Source organism: Oryctolagus cuniculus, chromosome 14, assembly GCF_964237555.1.
Source record: "Oryctolagus cuniculus chromosome 14, mOryCun1.1, whole genome shotgun sequence".
In the NCBI taxonomy this organism is placed as follows: domain Eukaryota; kingdom Metazoa; phylum Chordata; class Mammalia; order Lagomorpha; family Leporidae; genus Oryctolagus; species Oryctolagus cuniculus.
In genome coordinates this window covers 38,145,407-38,158,779 of record NC_091445.1, presented here as the reverse complement: position 1 = coordinate 38,158,779, position 13,373 = coordinate 38,145,407, and the positions used below count along the sequence as shown (strand labels likewise).

The 13,373-nt window shown below is 43.6% G+C and overlaps 1 protein-coding gene and 1 long non-coding RNA gene across 3 annotated transcripts in view; one reads left to right on the top strand and one right to left on the bottom strand.

Annotated features, from left to right (window-relative positions):
* Window positions 1–1,619, bottom strand: part of LOC138845165 (uncharacterized) — a 56,881-nt gene extending 55,262 nt beyond the window's left edge. The window contains exon 1 of the long non-coding RNA XR_011381967.1: window positions 1,090–1,619. This is a non-coding gene — a long non-coding RNA (uncharacterized lncRNA). The remainder of the gene's footprint in view (window positions 1–1,089) is intronic.
* A 41-nt stretch (window positions 1,620–1,660) lies between these two features.
* The window catches only part of TNPO1 (transportin 1), a 91,822-nt gene continuing 80,109 nt past the window's right edge, over window positions 1,661–13,373 (top strand). Inside the window, exon 1 of one of the 2 annotated variants that reach the window (XM_051833248.2) lies at window positions 1,661–1,818. In XM_051833248.2, coding sequence (XP_051689208.1) covers window positions 1,804–1,818 — 15 coding nt within the window. In that variant the 5' untranslated portion in view covers window positions 1,661–1,803. The remainder of the gene's footprint in view (window positions 1,819–13,373) is intronic. The other variant, XM_051833251.2, reaches the window with a different exon arrangement.

Genomic DNA, 13,373 nt, shown 5'->3' with positions numbered 1-13,373 from the left:
GACACATGTAAATAAATCTTTGATGATAAGATTTACTGTTTAAAGCACAGACTTTTAATTTAAACTATAAGACAAAAAGGCTACATGTGTAAGCATCTATATTCAACACAGAACCAATATTTTCATTCTAATTTTATAAAATAGTCAATTGGCCTGATCTCAATTTTACAACATCTGGTAATCAAGATTTTGTGTTTTTTTTTTTTCGAAAGATTTTGGCTAATGATAATTTAGGCTAATAAATCCTCTTACAAACACTAAATAACACTGTGCTTTTTCTTCAGTTCATTTCAATTATTTCCAAGCTATTAATTGGATGAATTTCTCATTAATTGTTTAGTCACTGGTTTACATCTGTTATTGCATGTCATTTGCTAATCCTTTAGATTTTAAAAAATATTCCTTCTTTCGTTAGCAAAGTAAAAGGCAGATAACACACATCCTTGAACATGCAGATTCATATCCCCCTTAAATGCAGAAATTTCCTGGTTCTTATTTGGGCAAATACACTTGTTCGGAGTAAATTTTCTTGTAGATAAGACTAACCACTTAGGAAGGCTTATCTTCAATTATTTTTTTAAAATAACCTGTTCCTATTTGGGGGCGTTTGCAGTAGGCAATTGCAATCAAATGAACATTAGACAACACTGAAATTATAGCAGTATTTTAGTTATTTAAAATATTCTCTCCTATTCAAGTCCAAATGATAAAATGGTCCTTTTAGACTCAAAATTCAAGTTAAACTAGTTATTCCTGTAAAAGGAATATTCTTAACAGGTTTATAAACAAATATGCTGTCTTAGCAAAAATTTAAAAAACCTTTTCCAGTGTTAGGTGCTGTAATTTCGTCCGGAACATGTCTGGAAGGCAAACAATGCGACGTATTTTTGAAACACGTACAGAACTTTCCAGAAGAGCAGAAACCGCTGGCAGTTTTACACACATTGATCATACAAGGACTGTTATCTCTGGCATCATCGTCTTAGGCAATAAGGATCACCTAGCCGTGCACATTTAAAAATATTCCCATATAGTAAGTTTATGTATGAGGATAATGGGGGGGGGGGGCTGATATCACGCGTTCCTTACCAGGATGAAAACCGGGTATGAAAATGTCTGCCTCTCCCATTTTGAATTGTTTTCTGCTCAGAAAATAGAGGACATTTTAACAGCTCCTAATGGCTGGTGAAGGGCAGAAGAAGGGCTTGGTATTCCTAGCAGCAAGCCCCTACCGTTTCATGTAAAACACACACTTGGAGACGCTCCGCTTCCTTCGCTAAGGCATATTCATTTCGACCCGACAGTGCGGGGCCGCCGTACCTCCGAGGCCTAGCTCGCACCAAGAGGCAGCCGTCCGCCCTCGTCTACCTCGCGGAGCCACGTCTGCGTCCACTGTGGCACCCGGCCCCTCAGCGCGCCGCGGCCACGCCGCGGACGGCTCGGCACGGCCTCGAGGCCACCACACGGGCCGGCCATTAGCGCTCGCCGCCGCCCCACCGCACCCTCGGGCAGCGGCTGCGCCCGCGAGCCGCCGGCGGCGCAAGCATCTGCGGCCCCGGCGGCCGAGCCCGCTCTGAAGGCTCAGGCCCCGCGGGCCCCGCCGGCCCCGGCCGCCGGCTTCCCAGCCCCGCCGCCGTTGCCAAGGCGACCGCCGCCGAACGTTCCCGCGGCGGGCCCCGCCCCCCGGCCAATCGGACCGGCGCTCGCCCGAGCCCAGATTCTCTTTGTTCCGCAGCCATTTCAGGCCCCGGACGGGAGGCAGCGCCGCTTCGGCAGAAGGCCCGAGCGCCGGAGGCCTCTGGGATGGTGTGGGACCGGGTAGGTGGCGTTAAGGATTCGCGGCCCGAGGCGAGAGAGGCGGGAGCCCAGGCACGGAGTTCCGAAGCCGCCCGCCGCGGCGTGAAGAGGGGCGCCGGGCTCCCCCGTCCCCCCGGTGCCCGCCCGGCGGTTTGGAGCCCGGCGGCGGCGCGGTTCTAAGCCCAACAGCTGCCCGCCCAGGCGTCCTGCGGACCCGGGTAGCGGCCGGGCGGCTCCCTGGGGCGTCCGAGGTCGGGGCCTGGAGCCCGTCGGGGGCGGCGGGAAGGGGAGGGCGGCGTTTGCCCCTGCCTGTGGAGCTGCGGCGTCTGAGGGCTCGTGGGTGCGGCCGGCGGCCCCCCGAAAGGCCGCTTCCCGCCGGTTCTCGGCGCAGCCGGGCGCTGCCGGGCGTGGGCCGGCCTTTGTCCCGCCGCGGCGCCCCTGCGCGGCGTCCCGGGTCCGCGGCTCCTTTCCGGGGCGCCCCCGGGGGCCTCCCGACTTGTTGACATCGTGTCTGTGCCCGAACGGGATTTGCGCCTTTTGCACTTGTGCGTCCCACCCGTCCACGCAGCTGGGGACAGCTGCCGGGGAGGCACCAGCCGCCGCCATCAAACTTTTGCGGACGGCTTCCTTCCTTTAAATTAACTGGATTGTGCAAAAATTGCTTACGGCTTCAGTCCCTTATCCTAATCACGTTTAACCAGTTTGGTCCATAAGCAGATAGAAATGTCGGAGTTTGAAGTTGGAAACTATCCACAAATTGATTTTGACAGTTGTATTAAGAAGCTTAGTAAGAGCCCTTCTTGGACAGGTTCTTAATTTTTTTTTTTAATCCTAAAGAAAATATACATTTTAAGCGTGAGACATATGTTGTGGTGGGTATTTGGAAGTGTAATGTTGTAAAATGGCTGTGCTGACCGCCCAGAGTTCCAGCTGGATTTTAGATTTCCCCTGTTAAATCAAAGCTTTCAAGTCAGAGTGGTGAAGAGCTTATATTTAGTGTGAAACAGGGAAGGATCCGATTTGCGGGAAAGGATTCTGTTTTGCACTTTGACCTTACCCTGCACCCTAGTCGTTCCTAAAGAATGGCTGCTCCAAGTTGAAAACTTGGGATTGCAGAAACAAAGTAAGTATTGGTTTGAAGGTGCCGATTTCTTTTTACTTCCTGGCATACAAAAAGCATAAAGGCATAGTGGTTTGGCCGTCTGGTCTTTTCACTTCATGTAATGTAATGGGAACCCAATGAAGTGCTCCATTTTCTTTTTCCTAAAAGTCCCGGCATTGGCCTTCGTGTGTTTACATCTTCATCCTACTCAGGAGCTGTTAAATTCCTCCCCGTGAGATATCTGGGAAAACCTTTTCTTGTGTGTTTTTCCACCTGTACTCCCCAGTGGTTTATATTACTAGTATGTACCTTGAATAAGATTTTTGTAAAAGTGTGAGGATTCTGGTTGTAAATTTTCTCAGTATCAGCACTTGTTACTGCATTTGTTATTTTTGTGACTGTGGTTTTTCACTTATGTAACATTAAGACCATCACAGGAACTGTTTTTCTAAGTGCTGAAAATGAACCGCATTGAAATGCAAATGTCCTATGTTTAGAAGGATTTCTTGCATTTTCATCATGTTGGATTCCTCAAACATTTTAAGAAATCTGGTTCTAAAGGAAGCTAAAGCAAGTAACATGTGTAATGAAATAAATTTAGCAAAAATAAACCTCAGGGAAGAGCACAGCAGTAAGTGGATGTTATTTTTGTTTGCCAGTGCATAAATTATGAATATTTCTTCCTGCGATTGATATTTGAGTGCATGTTAGTGCCAAAAAAGATCTGGTTCCTTCAAAAACAGTTTGGTTTACCAGCAAAAGGGTGAGAAAGCTGAATCAGAGTGATTGAGGTTTTCAAAAACAGTGGGGAACAGTGTCATCTTCAAAAAAGAAGGATCAAAAACAGTGACATTTCCCTGGAGTTTGAGGATCTTAGGTGGTCCTGTTCTGCTACTGAGTGTTGGCAGGTGAGGGGATTGTCTGTGTTGTGGAAGGGCTGAACTTCACATGGTAACTGATGGTCTTCTGGTGGGTTTAGTGCAGGAGAAGTTGCCCCAAGACCTCCGTCCTAGGTAGGATTCTTTGCAGTACTGGTGGTTGGTGCAGTGTCAGACGGTTAAGAGTTCCAGAGTCTCAGTGGCAAAATGAGATACTGAAACAGGAAATGGGAATGCAGATTTGTCTTGGAATTTCCTGGAATAGATAGAACCCCTACAAGAATGGTAGCTATATTTTTTTTCAAAAAGGCACTCACTCAATGGCAGAGCAAATATTTGAATACTGAAAGAAGAAACTGGTAAAGATTGCAAGATTTGGATTATTATTTGCATTTTTAATGGTTAAGTTTTTATAACTAAGCAGAATGTTTCAGTGTAGTGTGGAGGTTAGGAACAGGGGCTCTGAAACCAGACTGCTTGGGTTCAAGGTTAGACACTTTGAGTAATTTTCTGTGTGACCCTGGGCAAGTCATTTAATCTCACTGTGCCTCAATTTAAAAATTAAATAAAAATAAAAAGAGGGGGCCAACATGTGGCACAGTGAGGTCAGCTGCTGCTCGCAACACCAGCACCCCATATGGGTGTGTCACTTGCGTCCCAGCCGCTCTGCATCCAGTGCAGCTCCCCACTAACGGGCTTGGAAAGCAGCGGAACATGGCCCAGATGCTTGGGCCTCTGCTCCCATGTGGGAGACCAGATCGAGTTCCCAGCTCTTGACTTCTGCCTGGTCCAGCCCCAGATGTTGCAGCCATTTGGGGAGTGAATCAGTGGATGGAAGATCTCTCTCATCCTCTTTCTCTGTCTCCTCCTCTCTCTGGTGCTCTGCTTTTCAAGTACATCTTTAAATTTTTTTTTTTTTAATTTTCTTTGAGAGACAGAGACAGACACAGATCTTCCAGCGCTGTTTCATATCCCCCCCCCCCCCCCCAATATGTCTATGGTGGCTGAGGCTAGGCCGGGCCCAAACCAGGAGCTGGGATCTCAGTTTGCATCTCCCATATGGATGGCAGGGACCCAACTACTTGAACCATCACCGACTGCCGAGGAAGCTGAGACCAGCACCCAGTCACTCTGATATGAGATGCAGGCATCCTAAACAGCACCTTAACTGCAGCACCAAGCATCCACCCCCATAAAATAATAAAAATCATCAAGAGCAAGACTGTGTAATAGCTACTATAATCTCTTTGGTGTGTTTCCTTCCAGTATTTTTTCAGTTTATTACAGTTGAAACTTTACTATGTGAATAAATTTGTATTCTTTTTCATCTAGGACCTAAGCATTTTTCAATGCTATTAAATTACTAGTATTTTTAAACAACTGTATACTGTTCATATGAATATCTCAAATTAAATGTTTTGTGCAGTTGTAAGAAACACTGTAGTGAACTTTTTTTAAAAAAAGATTTATTTGTTTATTTGAAAGATAGAGTTACCTGGTGGTGGGAAGAGCAGAGGTCTTCCATCCCAAATCACCCCAACACCCAGGGCTGGGACAGGCTACAGCCAAGAGCTTCATCTGGGTCTCCCACAGGGGTGCAGGAGCCCAGGCACTTGGGCCATCTTCTGCTTTCCCATGTGCATTAGCAGGGAGCTGGATTGGAACTAGAGTGGCCAGGACTTGAATCGCTGCACATTTGGGATTCAGCGTTGCAGGTAGCAGCTTAACCCCCTGTGCCACCATGTGGTCCCCTTTAGTGAACTTATTTATGCATGAAACAATAATACTGATTTAGATTATTTCCATAAAATAGTGTCCCCAAAGTGAAAATATGTGAACATCCAAAGCTCATGTTCCAGTATTGCCAAATTGCTTTTACTTAAGAAAATGTAATGATGATCTTTACATTAATTGAGACAACCCTATTTATTGCCCCTATTGCTTGAGATAGGAGGGAAGAGAGAGTGAATTAACATGTTTTCCTTGTAATGAGCCTAGGTGTATTTGGAGGCATTTAGCATACATTGTTATTTTTAGTTACAGTATTCTCATTTGTTATCTTAACCCTGTGTTATACATGGAAGTTATTTCCTTGTTACTGATAGGAGAAGGAAGTGTAGATAAGTACTTTGCCCAAGGGCTCTGTGTTTAAGCTTGAATCTAAATCAAGATCTGCTTGATTACAAAGCTCATGCTCGCTCGCTTTCTTTCTTTCTTTCTTTTTTTTAAGATTGATTTATTTGAAAGGCAGTGTGAGAGAGGGAGAGACAGAGATCTTCCACCTGCTGGTTCCATAGCAGTCAGGGCTACCCAAGGCCAAAGTCAGGAGCCAGGAACTCCATGCAGGTCTTCCGTATGGGTGGCAGAGGGCCAACTACTTGGGCCGTCCTCCGCTGCGTTTCCTGGCACATTGATATGAGATGATGGTGTCACAAACAGCAGCTTAACCCACTGTGCCACAGTGCTGGCCCCTTGTGTTTTTTTTATTTGTACACTTTTGAGTAATATATATATTCAGATTGTTAACTGTTAATAATTAACTATGGATCATAGATCACATTATTAAGATAATTAAACTAAGTTGGAAATAATGAATGTATAAGTTGTAAAGTTAAACCAGATGAGGCTTAACTTTCCACATATATTTTAGAAAAGGAAAAAAATGCTTACCTTCATAATACATAATTCGTAATATATAGAACTAAGTTCTAAATGCAGCAAATGTTTGTGGTACAACATTCTTTGTAACAATCTCAGCAAATGGGGGAAGAAAATCAAAGCAATCCATCAAATTTGATAAATATGGAGGCTAAGAGACATAAAAATGCCCATTAAATAATTGTGTTAAAAAATACACATAGTAAACCCCTGATAAAGTAAGCAGAAGTCCTAATGGGGAGATAAGCAAAAAAGAAAAAAAAAGATGTTCCAGGTAAAGTAAAATTACCCACAAGGTGTAGAAGGATAATTTTTATACTGAAAATCAAAGCAAAAAAATACATTTGAGTTGCATTTTGCAATTGACTCACGCACTAGTGGAATAGTTACCAATGAAGTCCCATAGTCCTTGGTGCATAAATTCCTAGCATAGATTATAAGGTTGATTCCAGAAAGGACAAGATTCATTATTTTTGTCTTTACTAAGGAAGGGTTCAGGGAAGAAAAGTGTTTTAGCAAATCATGGATGTACTAAATAAATGGTTAGGAATAGGTGCTATGCCCCCAGATTTTAAAGAAATGAACATAAAATTGTAGGACCATTGATTAATTATGTTGCCATTAAACCATGTTTATGGGCCTGGTGTTGTGGTGCAGTGGGTAAAGCTGCCACCTGGGACACCAGCATCCCATATAGGCACCGGTTCAAGTCCCGGCTGCTCTACTTCTGATCCAGCTGCCTGCTTATGACTTGGGAAAGGCAGTGGAAGGTGGCCCGGTGCTTGGGTCCCTGCACACACATAGGAGACCTGAAAGAAGCTCCTGACTCCTAGCTTTGGGCTAGCCACTCCAGTGCAGCCATTGTGAACAAGTAGAAGGAAGATATTTCTCTCTCTCTCTCTCTCTCTCTGTCTCTTCCTTGCACTGTGTAACTTTGCCTTTCAAATAAAATAAATCCTTTTTTAAAAAGGATTTATATTTAATTAAATTTATTATATTTAATTAAATTGAATGTTAGTAGTTTACTTTGGGTGGAGAATAGGGAACAATTTGAAAACAATAAGGAAGATGGCAAGGGGCTGGTGTTTGGCACTGCTTGGAACATCCGTGTCCCATCTTGGAATCTTAGATTTGAGTCCCACTTAGCTTCTGATCCCACCTCCTGCTAATGCATCCTCGGAGGCATCAGCTGATGGCTCAAGTACTTGAGTCCCTGCCACCCACATGGGAGACCTGGATTGAGTTCCTGGCTTCGGGTTTTGGCCTGGTCCAGCCCCAGCTGGGATTGCAGGCGTTTGAGGAGTGAACCAACAAATGGAAGATCTCTGTCTCTATCTTTCCCTCCATTTAAAAAAAATGAAAGTAAATAAATAAATAGTTTTTAAATTCTTTTTCTTTTTTAAAAAATATTTATTTATTTATTTGAAAATCACAGTTACAGAGAGAGGGAGGGAGACAGAATGATCTTCCATTTTCTGTTTCACTCCCCAAATGGCTACAATGGCCAGGGCTGGGCCAGGCCAAAACCAGGAGCCTGGAGATTTTTCCAGGTCTCCCACATGGATGGCAGGAGCCCAAGTGATTGGACCATTTTTCATGCTTTTCCCAGGCCATTAGCAGGGAGCTGGATCAGCGTGACACCTGTGCCATAAGGGATGCCAGCACTGCAGGCAGCATCTTTACCTGTTTCACCACAGCTGGCCCTGGGTTTTTGTTGTTTTGTTTGTTTTTAATGGCAAGTCATAAAGGACTCTGCCATTTATTGTGCTGTGTTATCCCTTGTCCTTTACAAATGGGGGGGTGGTGGTAAACAAGTGAATACAATAAATGTGGTTAACAGCATTTGTGAGATTAAATCATTGCAGGCACCAGGAGGATTGGTACGAGATTCCTTGAAGAGAATGGGAACAGCCAGGGCATTTTGGGCAGTGGGGACCGCATTCCTGTGAGAGTGCCAACCAAGTTAAAGACCCACAGTGTTCTTGGAACTCTTAAGCAGTTCAAGGATCCCAGGGGAGAATAGTGTAGGGGTCCACAAACCTTTTCTGTAAAGGGCCATATAATATTTTCCTGCTTTGTAGACCAAACCAAGCCTATCATGTGGTGCAAAAGCAGACCAACAGTGAGGAAGCTAAGAGTGTGGCCAGATTGGACCTGGGGCCTGAGTTAGACAGCCTCTTACATGGAGTAAGGAAGAGGTAACCTGAGCCATTTGTGGCTGGAGCTTGCGTCATTGAAAGATTTGAAACAAGGAGTTTACAACATTGATTTGTATGAATTAAGAGCAGAATGAAATAGATTTTAACTACTGTAAATCAATAAGAACAGGGAAGATTTCCTTTTTAAAATGGGCACATTCACAGAAGAGGAAATGTTGCTAGCCAGTAAACATAAAAAAATGCTCTACCTCACCAGCAGAAAATGCGAAGTGAAGCAGAGGATTTTTTTTAAACCTGTCACACTGGCAGAAGTGAAAAGGGTTTGCCAGTATGTATTGACAGGATTGTAGGGAAACTCATACATTGACTCAGTGAGTACACACATTCCAGTTTTAAGGTCAAACCACTTTGACCCAGCTGTTTCCATTTGTTGGAGAAGCACATGGGGTAACCACAGAGGCTCCAGTTGCCCAGGTCACCTTTTATCTCTTGCACTCCATTCATAAAAGAGTCTGCTCACTCTCTCTGTTTTGTTTAACTGTCCCCAACTCTTCATATCCTCCAACTGTGCCCTCTGGAATTTACTGTCCATCTTTCACAAAATCCAATCTGAACCTGTTTTAAACATTCCTTTTTCCTTTCTTGCTTTAATGGAAACCTGACTGTACAGTTGTGCATGGTTTGTTTTGATTTTTTTTGTTTATTTTCTCATTGCTCTCCTTGCTAGTGTTTATTGAGGTGGGAAAAGGGTGTGCCATGAGTCTCTTTTGTGCTTTCAGATTATTATTCTTTTTGTTAAAAATCCTCAGTTTGGGGTTCTGTCATAAAGGCTCACATACCTATCTCCCATACCACCTTGCTTTGTATTGAAATTGACAAGAATGAAAATGGCTGAGCTTCCAGTACCTTGATCACTCATTTCCTAGACCCCTCTTCCCCTCTACCCTCCCTCAGCCACCCCTCCCATTCCCTGTGCTTACTCTGTGACCCCTGTTTCCAGTTTTTGCCGTTCACTCCTGGTGACTCAACCCCAGCCATTTTCTGACCCCAGCGGAATTTCTAATCCATTCATCAGTTACTGTTCCCCTGCCACTTGCTCCCTTGATGTTTTCCCTGCCTTCCATTCTGCTTAAATTCTATGGTTAATCATTTTAACCACTTCTTTGGATCTTCTTCCTTGCTTGTGCTTGTTTGGCAGAGCCTGAGTCCTGATTAAACCAACTCTGCTTTTTCCTGTATATAAGCGAATGTAGCCAGAAAAAAGCACACAACTGCATATGACCATGAACCTCAAGTGGAGCTTTAATGCTGCCTGATGGTTACATTGTATTTTCCTAGTCTGCTCATTCTCCTGCTCTTATAAATGATTATTTCTTACCTTCTTTTCCTCAAACCACCCATATCCATTTTCCCATCTTCACTTTCAGTTCATAACTTTGCCAAGAAAATTGAAGCTCCCACTGGCCCATGTACCTACCAGCATCTGTGTCAGTACGTGCTGTCTCCTGCTGCTTATCTTAGATTAATTAGTCATGTTCTGTGTGCTTTTCTGTTATGTCCCGTCTCTCATCTACTCTAGGAGATTGCTTCTACTTCTGTCTCTCCACATTATTAATCTTGTTCTCTCTTTTGGATCATGTACAGTTGTCCTTCAGTATCCCTGGGTATTGGTTCTAGAACCCCTCCCTGCCAAGTTACCAAAATCTCTGGGTGCTCCTGTCCCTCAGATAAAATTACATAATATTTGCATGTACCTTATAATCCTCCCACATGTTTAAATCTTCCCTGGATTACTTACAATACCTAGTATAAAGAAAATGCTATACAAATAGTTATGCTGTATTTAGGAAATTACAAGGAAAAACGTCTATTCATGTTCAGTATAGGTGCATTTTTTTAAGGTTTATTTATTTATTTGAATGTCAGAATTACACAGAGAGAAGGAGAGGCAGAGAGAGAGAATCTTCCATCTGCTGGTTCACTCCCCAAATGGTCACAATGGTTGGAGCTGGGCCAATCAGGAGCCAGGAGCGTCTTCCAGGTCTCCCACGCAGGTGCAGGGGCCCAAGGATTTGGGCCAGTTTTCACTGCCTTCCCAGGCCATAGCAGAGAGCTGGATCGGAAGATGAGCAGCCAGGACTTGAACCGGTGTGCATATGGGATGCCAGCACTGCAGGCCGCTGCGCCACAGCGTCGGCCCCTATGGGTGCAATTTTTGCCCCTAATATTTTCAGTTTGCAGTTGGTTGTAGAAATGGATACGGAGAACCGACTGTATTTCTCATGTCTTAAGGGGGTGAAGAAAAGTTGGCCTGCTTCCTCTCCACTTTTTCCCCAGCTTTTTGTTTCCATTTGCAGCAGTATGCTTTTAAAGAGGTGTCTATACTTGTACTGCCATGTTTCCCCATCCAGGACTCTAACAGTCAGGCCTTTGTCTGCACTACTGTTAGGCTGTGGCTTTTCAGTAGCCTCCATATCCATTAACTCTCTTCATTGTACTTGACCTGTCAGGACCACTTGACACAGCTGTTTGCTCCTCTTCACCTTAAAACACTTTCTTCTTTGCCTTCCGGGACACCCACTTCTGTTTATCTCCTACCTCAGTGCTGGCTCCTTGAAATTCTCCATGGTCTCACCTTTCATTGCCCTCTTAATGTGACAGCCCTGGTCCAGCCTTTTTTTGTTGTTGTTGTTTTCTATTTACACTCTATAATCTCATTCAGTCTTAGGGCTTTAAGTACCCTCTGAAGCCAGCAATGCCCAAATTTAGATCTTTAGCTTCTTTCTCTAATGCCAATCACATACTCTAACTCATTAATGTGAAATAATAGACATCAAACTCAACATGTCCAGAACTAAACTCCCAAATTTCCTCCTCAGTGGCTCCCTACCCGTAGACTTCCCCACTTCTGTTATTGACAGCTCCATCCTTCTGTGGCTCAGGCCGAAATCCTGGAGTTATTCTTGATTAGATGACTTCTTTTACTCTTCAAATCTGTTCTTTCAGGACAGTGTATTTTCTGTATCATCTGAATACAGCCCAAATCCTGTCATACCTCCCACTCACTACCACCACCCTGTGGTAAGCCACTACCGTCATATTCTGTTGAGTTACTGAAACAGGTTATCACTGTCTTCCTCCTCTGCCGTAGCCTCTCCCAACTGTATTTTCTTAATACGGTAGACAGAGTAAGCCTTTTACAAATGATGACTGTTCCTGTCACTTCTCCATGGCTCCTGGTGTGGTCTGAATGTATGTTTTCTCCCAAAGCTCACATGTATGATTAATTGCAGGTTTAATGAGATTTTTGCTGCCTTGTCTGAGAATAGGAGCAAAAGAAGAAACAGGGAAATCTATTGTAGTAGACCATGTTCTTGAGGAGCATGGTATCTGAACAAGGAAAGGGAGTGCAGGGGGAGAGGGGTCGGAGACAGATTATATTTTGAGGGTATTTTGACATCACTGACTGATGGCTTGGATGTGGGATATGAGAGAAGTCAAGGTGACCTCTTAGTATTTTGGCCTGAACAACTGGGTGGGGACTATTGGAGCATATCTGAGTGGCATAAAGAAGGGAATCAAGACTTTGGTTTTAGCCAGCAAAGTGTGAAATGCTTTTCAGCGAAGGGATGTGCCTGTAAGAAGTTGGAGTCTCGAGTCTGGCATTTAGTGGATAAAGAAAAGAAGGAGTCTTCTGGTATTTAGGGGTAGGGGAGCCAGCAAAGGAGCCTGACAAGGAGAAGCCAGTGAGATAAAAGGAAAACCAGGGAGAGGTGGTGCCACAACCAAGAGGTGAACGAAGGGTCACCTGTGTTGAGCTCTGTGAAAAGGTTAAGATGAGGCCAAGTGGCCTGGCTGCATTGACAACAAGGATGTCTGCCTCAAAAGAGTGGATGCAGTGACTGTGGACAACTTTAAAGATGTTTCTGTGAATGCAGAGGAATGGAGAAGTTGAGTAGCAATGAACAGAACAAACACTAGTTTGTTAAGATGACATTTAAAATTATTTTTAAGCTTATGGACAAATTACGAGAATAGTTCAGGGAACTCACATATACATTTTACCTGTCTTCACCATTTTTCACATTTGCTGTAATTGTTGCTTCCCCCCTCCTCTGTTTTTTGGTTTGGATCATTTCAAAGTAGGCTGCAGAAATCTTTGCCCTTAACCCTTAACATTTTAATGTGTATACTGTAAGAGCCAGGATATCCTCTTGTGAAACCACATACAGTTAGTAAATTCAGGAAATTTAGTCTCTTACAGCCCATATTATAATTTTGTCTGGTGTCTCAGTATCATTGATTATAGTATTTTTTTTTCCCCACTAGTACATGATTCAGTCAAGGGTTTTATTTTACATTTAGTTGTCCTGTCTTTTTAAATAGAGGAGTATTTTTGTGTGTGTGAAGATAAGACTTTGTAATTTTATCCTCAAACAACCCCTTGAATAATATATACTGTTAATTGTCTCATTTTATAGACCATAGTTATTTTTTCCATGACTAATAAGTGGCGGAGCCAGAACTCAGAACCAGAGGAACTACAGGTTGAGCATTCTTAAATGCTGTATGATTATAGTATCTCCAGGTAGTACATGGAAAAATCTAAAAGTCCTTATTTCAAGCGGACAGATGAGTCACATACATAGAGTAGAGGCAATTCTCATATCAAAAGAAAATGTTTAAATTTGTAGTCCTGTAGTAAAGCTATCTTCATAATGGTAGGTAAGTTTCACAGGTCTCCCTGGTAAGCATTAGGGACAGAAAGAAGAAAAAAAG